We start from the raw sequence: 14,317 nt of genomic DNA, 5'->3' as shown, positions 1-14,317 counted from the left end.
TATTATTTGACACTGGCAGTGACAATTGCGAATAGTGTTGCTTTATCTAAAATTAAATTCATAATTTCATTTATCAAAAGTAGATTTTTGTAGACTTTATTTGATGCTACCGTAATCGATTAACATATATTCTAAAAAGTGTTTTTGGAATAAATGCAATCGTATATTTTACGTTATTTTGCATTTAGATTATATTTGTCGCCATATTAAAGATTCAAAACTGTATTTATGCACTTTTCTGTAACTCCTGTGATTTATGTTTATTTTATAGGTAAATATACATGCAGACCTAACAAACAATTGAAATATAATTTCAGTAATTTATATTTATGTAATTTAGGCGATGTGTTTTAAAAAAGTGAACACATAATTATTTCGCAAGTAATTGGTAGCATTTTTAATTTAAAAACTGGCAACAATTATTACGATACTATGCATAGTTGCCAGCTTAGGTCTTTTACCCCTAAATTTAGGACCAAGGAGTGCAAATAAGTACATTTTAGGGCCAGGAATTTTTAAAGGACTTTTTGGGGGTTACAAACTTAGGAGTCATATTTTCAGTTTTATACGTAAAACTAATACGAATAATGCGAACTGAAATTAAAATATTACAAAGTTTGCTTCAGCATTATTGACGCTGGCTGTAGCGAATACTTTAATTTGTTGAGTTGTTGTTTCTTTATTATTTTTATATTAGAAATAATCTCAGCAACAGATTTTAGCAATTCAAATGGTACTGATTATCATTATGGTGCGATTTTCCCTAATTCGACTAGAACGGTAATCCGACTTCAACTTCTTTCTTCTTTTTGTAGTCAGTTAAGAATAAAATAATAAAGTTGATTAATGTTCTAAATCCTGCTTCTAAATGTAACCAATACTTCGAGTGTAAAAATCGATCGAGTCAATTGCGAGATTATCAGGGACAAACATAAATACATAATATTACATATTGATCCAACAACCTCATTTTTTGAAGTCGGTTATAATTATATTATATGGAAGGGGGAATTTTGATGAGAGTTGGTAACATTGATGCCATGTTGCAAAATTGCGATGACAGTGACATCTGACAATCCCTAGTCAAAAAAAATCGCCAAAAGTCGAACTCCGAAGTCGGAAAGAAAACATTACTCAGAAAAAAATTAAGTATTTTGGAATTCTAGTGAAAATGCTTTAAATTTATTGTTCCTTTAGTTCACAAAAGTTATCATAATTTATACACAATGGTTTTATTAAAAAACAGCGCTAGAGTTTTATTTCAAAAGCATGGTTTATACAGGTATGTATTTAAGATTTTATAACATATTCGTTCGCTAGACAGATTTATTAATATTTTGTGTGGATTATCTTGTTGATATGTCTTATTGTTACCTTAATTTAAAGTATTTAATTCCTCTTCCTGTAGTTTTCAGGGTCATTACGTAAATAGATTAAATGATGAAATTAGATGTCAATGTCAAGGCACAGGGCAACAGAAAAGAAACTTATTTAATTTCCCTAAAAAAGAACGAGTTCGAGAATACCGGGGAAGGCAGCTGGTAGGGTAAGTAATGCAGAAAATATTATAAAAAAATAGTCTTAACTTCACCAAAAAGTTTTTAAGTACTGTCCATGTGTTATTTTTTATTGTAATAATTTAATAACATCACTTAAAGGTACTTTAAAATTATAATGTCAAAAATTAATGACTGGGATAATGACTTTAGACAATTTGAGAAGCATTTGCATAATGCCTATCTATGTAAATTATTAACATTTCAGTGAAAACAGCACAAACAAGTCCTCTGTAATAGCTGAATATGTTAATTTTCAAACAGATTTACATATTTAGTTATCAGTGAATATCTGTTTGAGATTATCATATTCAGTTATCAACTTGATTGTGCTGTTTGTTTTCTAATGCTATTTGGTTCTAGGTTTATACCCAACAATTCAAAAGCTGAGCCTCAAAAGTATTATTATAACTCAATCTAGAAGCATAAAGAATCTAAATACTAATGCCATATGACATCATTGTTGGAATATTTATTTGGATTAATAAACATACTTTATACTTCAATTTAGTGTTAGAACATACTTGGAAATACTCTGAGTTTCATAATAAACAGATAGCTCTTAATAAAAAACTATAATTTTAAAATATTCTCTTTTGTGCATTTCAGCCATACAATGGATCAAATGTTTGAGGTTGTCTCGGATGTTGATAATTACCATAAGTTTCTTCCATGGTGCAAGAGGTCCATAGTCAAAGAGAGGAATTCACAAAATCTAAAGGCAGATTTAGTCATTGGATTCCCTCCGATAAATGAGTCATACACTTCAAATGTCACCCTGCTAAAACCTCACTTGGTGAAAGCAGAATGTAAGGACGGCAAGCTCTTCCATCACATGCTGACCCTATGGAGATTTAGTCCTGGCCTCAAAAGAGAACTACAATCTTGTGTTATTGATTTCCAAATTAGTTTTGAATTCCGCTCCGCCTTCCACTCACATTTATCAAATTTATTCTTTGACCAAGTTGCTCGACAGATGGAGAGTGCTTTTATACAAGAAGTTGGTAGACGGTATGGACCTGCTTCCATACAACCTGTAAATCTACTGCTGAATACCAATACTTACAGAACTTGATGACACTACCACATAGACTATAGCTCAAATTACCATAGTGTAAATGTATTTATTGTGATTACTTGTATTAAATTTGTGATTGTGATTAAATTGTGACATTTATGAATGTTTTTACCATGAAGCTATGCTTCACCTATTGTTACTGGTTAAAAAAATAAATGTATTATTTATTTAAAAATAGTTTTTATTCACATTTGTCCACACTGAGATATTGTAACTGGTATTTTTGGTTTGTTGTTAGGTCCAGTAGGAACATTTTCTATTTTCCTCATAACAAGTAGTCCGTCAATCACTCTCCCGAACACTACATGCTTATTGTCTAAAAAGTTGCACTTAGCACATGTAATGAAGAACTGGCAGCCATTAGTATCTTTACCACTGTTGGCCATTGACAGTAATCCTGGGGAATCATGTTTTAATACAAAGTTTTCATCTGCAAATGTGCTGCCTCCATATATGCTCATAACACCAGTACCATCACCCTGAAACATGACATGGATTTATCAATATAAACTGATGCTTAGCATATAATTTTTCTTGTAAGATTAAAATTTAAGGCTGGAACTAAGCATAAGTTGTAATGCAATTGTTATTTCAGAAGTTTCTTGTATAATTTTAAGTTATTTCTGCAACTGTTACTGTGGTTGTACTGAAGGTACATTTTATTTTATTTAAGAACAATGAAACAACAGTATATTAGACATAACACATAAATGAAGTAGTAAAATAATAGATTTAACAATACACTACTCACAATGTTGTCACAGATTACATATGTAGCAATAACAATGGGGAAAACCTAAAGCTATCTACATTGTTAAGATAATGTGATTTAACAGAATGAACTCATAATTAAACCGTAAACTTACATTGACAAAGTCTCCACCTTGGATCATAAAGTCCTTTATGACTCTGTGGAATGTCGCTCCTTTATATCCTAGTGGTACACCATCTCTTCTGTATTCTCCTGTACAGAATTCTCTAAAGTTTTCGCTTGTTTTCGGCACTACATCCGCAAACAGTTCAAATATCATTCGCCCTATTTCCTGTAGGAAAATAAATAGTAAATATAAGTTTGGATTGAAATTTCTTAAATAATACATTGATAGTATGAATAATGATCATAATATTAAAAGTACTTACAGTAGTCCCAACAGTTATATCAAAAAATACAACTGGATTGTTTGGGTTTCGAAGTTGAGATTGAATTTGATTCCAAGTTGGCATTTTGTCAGTTAAAGTGGGTTATATTCGTTAATGACACAAAGCTTAATACGGTTGAATAATCATTTAAGAATAACTGCTAATATTTTCACTTTTAACTACCTATGTAAAGTTTCTTAAATCCTAACCTAAAACCGAAACTACGCTACCGACTGTCAAGTTGACAAACATGAAACAACCTCAAACTACAATTCAATCCATGCAACTTCCAAACTGTACGACGTACCTACCTTAACAAATCTTTGATTAAAAGATTCTTATCTTTTGTAATCATGCCAATATTCCCATGAGAATGAGATGTATTACATGGTAAGTAATTTACAAACTACACTTATATTTTATCGATAAAGAAACAAATAGACGATTATATAAAATCAATTTATGTTATTCCTTTCTACGCAAAACGGAACAGGATCCTCTGCTGTTTTTTAACTGTCAACTGTCATCGCTCAGTCCATGTCAAATCCGCATGCGAATGTTTTGAGGTGCTCGAAAATGCAAGTTCGAATTTTAATTTTACTTACAACAAACTGTAATCGTTCATATCTGTTGTAACTCCTGTGTTAGTCGTGTTTTGTTTTTTTATCGACTGTTTCTATTTAAAGACAGACGAACATTATTTGACGGTCAAATCCTCAAAACCATTTTATTGTTGGGGAAGTTCATTCAACAGCCTGCAGACTATAGAAAAAGAAACTGAAATCTGAAGTAAAACAACTTCTAAGCCGAAGGTACATTTTACTATTTCTCTTAGCTCAGATAGAATGGAAGAACCCTTTGTAGACTATTACAAAGTATTGGAATGCGAGAGAACAGTTTCAAGTGACGAATTAAAGCGGAATTACAAACGTTTAATTCTGTCTTCACACCCAGACAAGAGTGATAATCAAAGTGATGAGAATTTTCTTCTTATACAGAAAGCATGGTCTGTTCTAAAGGATCCATTGACCAGAAAACAGTATGATGCAATGTTGTCATGTCAGGAGAATAGTGAATCTCTGTTGTATGACTCTATATCTATAAAAGACATGGAATTTGACTCGAGTGAAGGAGTTTATACTTACCCGTGCAGATGTGGTGGTACTTATGTGTTAGATGGTGATACTATGACTTCTAAAGTCATAATTGGATGTGATGAGTGCTCATTCTCTATTCAAATTGAGAAACCTTTATGATGATAACTAGTATTAGAACCTTCTTTGTGTATACATAGTACTTTTATATTTTTTTGTTTGTGATATTGTCTTGTGACTGAAGCTACAGGTAACTACTAGCCACTTTTTGTATCATGCATGTATACATAATATTTATGTAATTATGTAACATAAACAATATAGTAAAACTTTTATTGTAACAATAACCATCTTGTTATGTTTATAGAATTCTATAGAAAATATTGTTGTAGATTAGTTAAGAGTAATATTGTTATAGTTAACATTTATGTAATGCATGTATTGTTATGTAATATAATGTTTTGAATATAGAAATATATTTATAATTGTTTTATAAAGTTTTCTTTTCATTTTAATATAGTTAACTAGCTTCTGCCAGGGGCTTCACCCATATACCTGTGGGAAAGAAAGTAGCCTGTATGTTATTCTAGACCATAATCTACTCCTGTTCCAAATTTCGTCTCAATTCCTTCAGCCATTTTGATGTGAAGGAGTAACAAACAAACAAACTTTTGCATTTTTTACATAAGTAGCATTATGTAGGTAAGTAAAGGGACAAAATAGGATAAACATGCTTTATAACAGAATCAGTTTCTCGACATATTTTATAAAGCTCTCTGAACCAATCAGGTTTAAATAGTTATGTCTTTTCGATACAATAGGTATTTGTTTTGATAAGACTGTGCGTAAGCTTTCTAATACAACAGTTAGAACTGGTTTCACAATGTCTGGATAGCTACTATATCCCAGATAACTTTGAATTATGAATGTTATTTGTATGCACTATCTGTCACATAAGTTTATCAGGCACTAGTATGAACGTGGTGAAACTGTCACTTAATAAATAAAACGATGTAGTTATATATTTTAATAATGCCATTTATTTCGTGGTTAGAACTAGGCTAGTACATAAATACAAGGTTTGACGGAGTACAATGATTTATATTAAGGTTAACTCATAAAATGACTAAAATAAAATCTACATCTATAGTAAAATTTTGTACAGGTTCAAGTAATAATACCTATTACTTAGTTTGGAAATTATTTCATGCGGAAATGAATTCATTAGGTACATACTAGCAATATATCGATATTTTCGAGAAAAATCTATTTAAATATTTTATACATTATAGAAGATCTAAGCTATCACATAATGTGAATTATAATTTCGTAACATTTTGCTTTTTACAAATACTTCATTGGCAAGATACTAATTTTACAATAAAATAGGACATAAGTAAATTCATTGTAATATCTATAGAGAGTGAAGGGATAGAGAGATAATAAAATATTACCAGAGTCAGATAAGCAATTTGCTATAGGTAGTACTACAATAGCAAACAGTCCTATTTAACAATCATACCACCACCTCGTGCGATGCTCTTGAAGCACGGCAGGGTGGTGGCATCTTCTCATATAACAGCAGTATAAAATAATTCACAAGCACTCATTGAGATTACGATCTTATTAGATTACCAATATCAATGTGTTGACACACACATTGAACATTTTAAATTATAGCCATACACAAAATATATACACATTGTGCACATCTTTGTACTTTAAAATTAGATTCACATAAATATGTAATTAAAGTCCAATAATGTCACCAATCATACACACTTTGCAGCGTGTTGGTTTGTTCATGTGCTTCCGAACGACCGTTACACCACTCAATCAACACAGTCTCACTTTGTTCACGCATCTGTCCATGAAATTTCTTTTCCTCTTCGTTTGTGTGGCAGCATCTAAAGGCGTGGGCAAAGACAGCTGTGTGTGCATTTGTTCCTCGGCTTCTAATATGCCTTCGCAGCTACGGCATCTACGTGAAGGTTTCTCTACTTCGTGACAGTCTATGTTATCACTACTTTCCGTTAACATTTCAGGTAAACTATAAAGTGATTTTTCAGGAGACGTGTTCTTAGAAGTATTACTACTAGTAGGTAATTGTTCGCAGCTTTGTGAGGAGGCTAAAGATTTTCCCAAGGAGGATTGGCGGCTTCTTCGTGGTCTGAAAAACGAAAATATTTTTTATTTTAAAGGCATTAAGATTCAATTTTCGTCACCATTAAACTCAGGTTTAATACTGGGTATAAAAATTATTGTACATTAATTATTTATTATTTACTTTTGAAAGTATGTAACTAAAAACCTAACAGCGGATAACTGACAAGCAACACATAGCGTACCTAACAGGCGGCAGTGTGTGTATGGGTGGCTCTAGTCAATCTGCTTTATCGCTTCCTCTGCTCTCGCAGGAAGCCATTCGCTGATAGTTCGGTGGTCCTCGTCCAATGGTGGCAGTTCCAGGGGTTACCGTGTCTCCACGACCTCTCAATTGCCCATCAAGTCGGTTAGCGAGATTGGATTTTCCTCGGAGGAAGCTGGAATATAATATTTCATTTAATTTGCGAACTGGATACAAAAGCACTTAGATCTTTTATTGTTTTTGTGTAAAATATTACGAACAATTTGTTGGTAGTTTATAAAATATATATTTTACCTTTCTAGCTTATCGACACATGCATCTTGGTAGTCATGTATCCATCTCACGCCGTTGAAGTGACATACTGCTCGCATATCCTCAGGAAGTTCTTCAGCTTTAGGCCACTCAAAGTTGTCGATAATTGGTACAATATTGCATTGTGATTGCAACGCTGCCACTATCTCCTGCGACATTAAATATTGGTTAATATTCGGTAAATATAGATGGTTTATAATATTAAAGACGTTTGGCTAAATAACAGATAAAAACTTACTCTGTGAACCCAGTCTTTTCTATCAGTATCTTTTTTACACCTGTCAAGTGCATTTGGTGTCAGGACAAGCAAGAAATGTTTTGCCTGGCGAATGCTCTGCAGTAGATTGTTGTCGAACTTTCCAGCTTCTAAACGTTCCACGTCTATGAACACTGTGAAACCTCTTAGTTGAAGGTGGACCTTTAGTAAACTAGCCAGTTGAGATCCGTTAGACCTACGGTAGCTAACGAACACGTCCAAATTCTTCTCCATATTTTCTTCGCCCTTACTCAACAAACATGATGCATATTCTGTAATAATAAGAATAGAAATATTACAACTTGTTACTCAGACTCATAATTGACTATATTATTAAATTCAGATATTGTGCCAAATGGAGCACCTTGTAATTAACCGATAAAACACACTGTGAATCACCTAAGCTTATATGCGAGGTTCTTTGAGATTAACTGTACTTATTACCTTAAATACTTAATTGAATTAGCTTACCTTTAATAGCATCTAGGATCCTTAATCTATGTATACTATTCTTAATTCGACACTCATTCTCTAGTTGTTCATCACTAAGATGTCGAATGCATTCTTTGTCAACACCAGCGTTTAGCATTGAATATGTATAAATGGTGTACTCTGGTCCTATGCCTTGCAAAAAGTCGTTGAGACTGCTTGTGTCCCGTGAAGTGTAATCTGCCATTTTCTTGAGTTGCTGAAGTTCTCTCGTGAATCTGTAAATATAATTGGTATTATTCATTGATTCAAATAATAGACTAAATAAATACAAAAATAATAATCATGTGTAATTTATTGCTAAACTAAACAGATTTGTACCTTTTCCGTTTGATTCCGTTTTGCAAACCGATATCTTCTTTAAGGTTTTCTTCACTTATTTGTAGTAACAAATCACCATCGACTCTACTTTCATAAAAGTTTGTTGCATATTCTGAGAAACCTATCTGTTTTACCCATTCTCTAACATCTTCAATGGACCAAAGAGGAACTTGCTGAGATAATTTATGAGGCACTTCCTCCCCTATCAGTCGTAAAGCTTGTGCAGCATATTTAGATGCAACAGCATTTGGACAGCTGGCCACCTTTTTTAACGATTCTATTGCACCAATTTCCCTAAATATTTCTGTGTTTCCCTGTTGCTTCTTAATTCCGGCCTCCATGCAAAAATGGAAAGCTGCTAGATTTCTGGCTTCTTCTCTTTTTGAACTCAATACCGGGACTAACCTTTTTAGCCAGTTCTTACTTTGACCGTGAGCGTGAGCAAGATTTGATCGTGCAAACTCAGAAGGATTATGTGAAGTGACAAATGGTTCTACTAAATCCAGTGTTCCAGACTTAAGGACGGCGGCTTCAATCTCTTTGTTTGCAACCAAAACAGCTATGGCTAGGCAAGCATAGTATTTAATGTTATCGTCATTATGGAACGCTAGTGGGAATAGCCACATCGGCACTTTCCTCTTGATCATTGCTTCTTGATTTTCAGCACCACCATACAAGGATAAGTTAGCGAGTGCTGTTGCACAATGCCTGAGAGTTTCTATATCATTCTTCCGACATTCAAATAGGACTGCATCTAAACCTCCTAGTTTGATAACGTCTCCACAAGTACTTTCACTGTGTTTGAATAGATGTTCCAATATCCCTGTACCAATTCTAGCATGAGATACTGAATTTGTGGGTTTTGTACAAAAACATGCAACGTTCACTACCTTTTCAAGACCATTTTGTACTACATGAGCTCTATTTTCAGTCGTAAGGCATTGTTCAAGTAATTTCGCAGACGAGAATTGTAATTCAGGATTGCTGTATTCCATACAATTGGCCATAAGTATATCAAGACCTCCAGATTCTCTAAGTGTGTTACATAGAGAATATCCAAGTTCGTGGCCGTAAGTTGGCACCGCCCACGCTCGACGTAACATTTCATTTAACTTGTTGAAATGCATTGATGCATTTTTCATATCCATTTGATTATTCTTAATAGATGTTATAAACGCATTCAATCTGGACGAATATTTTTGAATAGCCGTTTCTACATCTTTTTGGTTTGAGCTTCCATTTAGTTTTTCTAAATCGTCAAATGTTAAATTAGTTAGATCTTCGTCTCCTGGTTTGATTGCCCCATTCAGTAGTTGACTCATCTGAAATGATATAATGGTTTTATTTTAATAACTTTTAATACTTTTAATACGCGTCGCTGCCTGTATTGTGTAGTTACTATCACTTGAAACAGTTATAAATACACTTATGACTTTAGATAACACCAAATGAATGTAGAAAAACAACAAGAATATTACATACCTGTGAGGAAGTATGAAGAGTAGACTTGGTTGACAAGTTCTTACTGGAAATTGTCATATTAGAATGAGCGACGCTGGAGTGTTCCTTATGACTAAACATCCCACTCGAGGTAACTGTTTGCCTAGCTTGTGCCGAAGCCATTGCCATTTTCTCTGCACTGAAAGCTTCAGTCTGAAGTCTTGAACTGGAAGTCGTCATGTTGTTTGCCTCCTGTGCTGTTACTTCGCCCGCTTTCAACGACCTTTGTTCCTAAAATACACAATAGCACGTTTATTTTACTGGAAAACTGGTACTGATTATCTGTTAAAAAGTATATTTATGGAGAAAATAATTTTAAAAATTTGTTTGACATAAAAATACTGTTTTCAGTTCACAGTCGAGAAGACACGGATGTTATCACTGAAATCACTAGTGTTCTTTTAAAACAACACATGATTCACAAAGTAAATATTTGATAGTTACGGCAATAGCGATACGTAATTTAGGTCTTGAGCGACGTTTTGAAGACATGGTTGTTTTTTGAATAAAGTCGCGACACGTTCGCTCCGGAATATGAAAACTACTTTTATATTGGACAGCGGTCCGCGTCACGGCTCGGATTGTACGTCCTAATAATTCCTATTGGATATAGGCCAAACGTATGAAATTCGTGCGTTTTCTATTAGTTTTGAAGTTTGTGTACACACGTCACGTGTTTTGAAGGTCGTATGTGAAAATTTCCGAAGAAACGTACTCTCACCGAAGGATTTTGTGATCTTGGATGAAAGCGTGACAGGACGCCGCGGTGTACCGGCCACGGGGCGGACCCCCCTCCCGCAGACATTCTGTATCTATATTTAAAACCGACTATTCGAGTACTCGTGCGCGCACGCGCAATAATTGACTTCCGCGTGTGCTCGCGCGCACGACGTTCAGGCACTGACTGAGAGAAGCGTGGTTCAGTTACTTTGGCGATAAGCGCCTGGAGATAATGAGCTCACCGCTCCAGGCGATCCTCCGCGTCGCAGCATCCTGCCAGTCCACGCGAGAATTCGAGCAGCCATAGTACGCGACAAAACTATCGCGTGATTTTAAAAACATTCACATACTGGATGTTATCGTTGCAAGAAATCCCACAACACTGCGCGCTTCGCCGTGGTGGAGGCGGTTCTCTATGATATCGATCGGTCGCTTTCACGCGAGGTCACGTCCTTCGACGCGCCTTTTTGGCTCCGCAGACGTTACAGCCAGACGCCCGAATGTGGTAGTCGTTTGACCTATTGTTATGCTAACTTTTTACTTAATCACTGTTGTATCATTACAACAATCATAAATAATTATTATATTTTCACATTAATAAAAAAAAACTGATTTGACTTTTGAATAAATTACGGACAAACAGTATATTACTTACTTGAAGAGAAGCAGCGTTTTGTTCTGCAGTAAGGCCTTCTGCTTGAAGTAACCGATGTGATGCACTAGCTGCACTGCGTTCAGCATATTGTAAATCACCGTGTTGTAGTCTGCGCATTTTTGTGCTGTTGGATGCAGACCGTGATGCACTGTACCCATCAGCAACAACTCGTGTAGAACTTGCAGATGTCATACGTGCCGCACTATATTTAAGTTCATTTGCTGTGCTTGATCCAACAACAGCGCCACTGCTGGAAAGCAGGCATGGTTTCTCCGTTATGGGTGGTGGCGTATCAGACTCCGGAAAAGTTACAAGGGGACCTTCGCCGGACAATTCTCCCATGTCACTAATATCGCCCATGTCGTCCATATCACTCAGATCTCGAATAACGGGCATATTCCGATCAGCTAAGTCATCTTGATCAACGATATTCTCCATTGAGCTTCTTATTCTGGAAACAAAACAACAAATATTGACGTGGCCTTTTTTAGACGCAAACTATTTTTTTATTTAATGTATGCGATAACCGCACGAGAGCTCGAAAAGGGATGCGCGGAAACTGTAGTGTTGCTATTGTTTGTCGGCGTGGTACTGCAAACACAGAGTAGAGAAACAGCGGGTGGGAATTGGACGAAAGCCAAGGTCGCTCAGGTGAGCTCGCATGTACAGGTTCGTGGGTAATGGCAAAACTATCTTTAATGTTCTCGGGAAAACGTCTGTGTTAACACCTATTGACTAAACACGAAACACATTATTGGCACGTTATGGATTTCTTATGTAAGTAATCGTAAAAAATAATTGTAGGTAATAATTGGCCCATTCTAGACACTAACCTTTGACTGAAATTTTTCGCAGCTGTGTTGCTCAATGTCTTCATCTCAGAAATAGAGCTTTTAAGTTCAGAAAGATCAGACTTCATTGAGCTCGCTTTCCTTTCAGTGTTGGCCATGTGCGCGAGTCGCTGCGATGAACTCTGCAACCTCTGGCTCGATGAGGCACTGCTTGAAGTCGTACTTGACACCATCTGAAAATAGGAAAATATAAATCTTTGAGAAAATGACCTATATCTAGTAGCTTTTAATTGTGGAAAGAAGGGTTCGAAGTATTAACCTTGGACTATTTAAATTATAGAAACCTGTCGTAAAAATTTAAGAAGGCACAATCTACGTATTGTTCCTTCAAACTCGTTATCTAGACTAGGACTGTAGAGGAGTTCAGTGCCAATGCTAGAGGAGATTGTTAGTTGGGCGTCACTCGTCTTGGCGCACCTACACGAATGAAGTAAATAAAGCCAGGGCTATACAAAATAGAAATACAGAAATAACAGGGGCATTTTAAAATTAGCACACGTTTGAAAAAATATGCTCAACACACATTGCTATTGTAATGTTACCTAATTGTGAAGGGTACTAAATATAATTTATGGGAGTATAAGGATAATATTAAAAAATAAACAAAATTTTTGAGATAACTGTGATACTCGTCACGTAGCAGTGCTATAAAAAGCAATCTTTAATTATTATCTATAAACGAAAAGTCTGCTTATAATAGTCCCATATTTTGGCAATGAATACTGTGATTGAGAAGCGAAAAAATGATTCACCGAGTGTGGGCGGGCGGGATGCAACAAATCATGCCCTTGAACCTCACGCGTACTTGGTATACTGAATGTTGTGGACCCGTTAGCGACGGTCCTCTTAAATAGCGTGGGTGATCGTGTTAATTTTGTTGTTAGTACAGATTTTTTGTGTAGGTATTCTTATGATGATTAAAGAGAGGCAATTGGCAAGAGAAACACAATTGTTTTTGCGGCTATTCTGAACAAATGTAGAACAGCAAATTGTTCACTCTCTAATAGATAATAACAAAACAACTATCCGGAAGTACTCTTATTTTTAATTGCCTTCAGTAGAGCCAAATTACGAACAATACATAACAATTTAATGACTGCTACTATTGAATATTTGTAATGAATGGAATGATTGATAAGTTAGTGATGAAAGAAAAGTGATGTTCGAGCTAGCCCAAATATGACAAGAGGCCCTTAGGGCACGTTGTAAAACATCGTAGCCTGTCGTCCTACGTTACAACATGTCACAGAGCTCTTTGGAACTGAGCCAATTTTCATCTACCATGTCAGTTCATGTTCATTCGCAGCTAATATCAGATCGGACGTTCATTTTGTGTTTATTTTTCTATGATTTAGCATGCTATGAATGTCATCCTTTTCTAGCTAACTTTGTCTCTACTTGACCAAAATTGTTACAACTGCTCAAGTGCGAAGTAAATAAATCTTGTGATTTATTTTATACCTGCTAATTTTTAAAACAAAGGCGTACTAATTTTACACAGCTTGGAAATAATTATGCATTCTGACGACCTCGCCGTCATTAGTGCCGACAATAGGTACATCTCGCGGGCAACGCGGAGTCGCATTTGCGTTAAATTTTATTTTTCCCGTAACTCGCGTTGGATGAATTCAAAATAAACATACACTGTTTTATAAACCGAGGCCGAGACTAATATAACTCACTACCTATATTTAAACCCAAAATTACGTTCAGGGTAAAATGGTTTTCAAAATTTGACGCGAAATAAGGAATAACATACACAAATGAATAAAAATTATATGCACAGTCAGACAAAAAATATTTTTCGCTTTCTTTACAAACATGCTTGCCAAAGCCTTTTAAAGATTTTATGTGAGAAATGTGGTTTTAATCTCAACCACGGTACGACCTCCAATGCATTCTCATAATTAGGTTCAATGCAATATGGGTAATTCCAGCCACAAATGATAATACAAAACCATTATCTCAAACGTATAG

At 35.1% G+C, this 14,317-nt stretch overlaps 3 protein-coding genes across 7 annotated transcripts in view; 1 reads left to right on the top strand and 2 right to left on the bottom strand.

The window, feature by feature from the left end:
• The first annotated feature begins 1,055 nt into the window (after positions 1-1,055).
• LOC126912207 (coenzyme Q-binding protein COQ10, mitochondrial) lies at positions 1,056-2,809 on the top strand. Its single transcript, XM_050703269.1, has 3 exons — positions 1,056-1,282; positions 1,409-1,546; positions 2,166-2,809. The coding sequence occupies exons 1-3, from the start codon at positions 1,227-1,229 to the stop codon at positions 2,629-2,631; spliced, it is 660 nt and encodes a 219-aa protein (XP_050559226.1). The 5' UTR covers positions 1,056-1,226; the 3' UTR covers positions 2,632-2,809.
• LOC126912208 (peptidyl-prolyl cis-trans isomerase H) lies at positions 2,795-4,039 on the bottom strand. The gene is made up of 3 exons (XM_050703270.1): positions 3,775-4,039; positions 3,501-3,677; positions 2,795-3,113 (listed from the first exon to the last, which is right to left on the bottom strand). The coding sequence occupies exons 1-3, from the start codon at positions 3,856-3,858 to the stop codon at positions 2,820-2,822; spliced, it is 555 nt and encodes a 184-aa protein (XP_050559227.1). The 5' UTR covers positions 3,859-4,039; the 3' UTR covers positions 2,795-2,819.
• A 1,846-nt stretch (positions 4,040-5,885) lies between these two features.
• Positions 5,886-14,317, bottom strand: part of LOC118266873 (NAD(+) hydrolase sarm1) — a 70,277-nt gene continuing 61,845 nt past the window's right edge. For all 5 annotated transcript variants that reach the window (XM_050703264.1, XM_050703265.1, XM_050703266.1 and 2 more), the window contains 9 exons: positions 12,323-12,513; positions 11,490-11,940; positions 10,097-10,345; positions 8,615-9,936; positions 8,276-8,511; positions 7,787-8,076; positions 7,531-7,697; positions 7,217-7,411; positions 5,886-7,038 (listed from right to left, as the gene is read on the bottom strand). In XM_050703264.1, the coding sequence (XP_050559221.1) occupies positions 7,252-7,411; positions 7,531-7,697; positions 7,787-8,076; positions 8,276-8,511; positions 8,615-9,936; positions 10,097-10,345; positions 11,490-11,940; positions 12,323-12,513 (3,066 nt within the window). In that variant the 3' untranslated portion in view covers positions 5,886-7,038; positions 7,217-7,251. The remainder of the gene's footprint in view (positions 7,039-7,216; positions 7,412-7,530; positions 7,698-7,786; positions 8,077-8,275; positions 8,512-8,614; positions 9,937-10,096; positions 10,346-11,489; positions 11,941-12,322; positions 12,514-14,317) is intronic.

This window comes from Spodoptera frugiperda, chromosome 23 (assembly GCF_023101765.2).
Source record: "Spodoptera frugiperda isolate SF20-4 chromosome 23, AGI-APGP_CSIRO_Sfru_2.0, whole genome shotgun sequence".
In the NCBI taxonomy this organism is placed as follows: domain Eukaryota; kingdom Metazoa; phylum Arthropoda; class Insecta; order Lepidoptera; family Noctuidae; genus Spodoptera; species Spodoptera frugiperda.
Note: the sequence above shows the minus strand (reverse complement) of the source record. Positions and strands in the feature narration are given on the sequence as shown.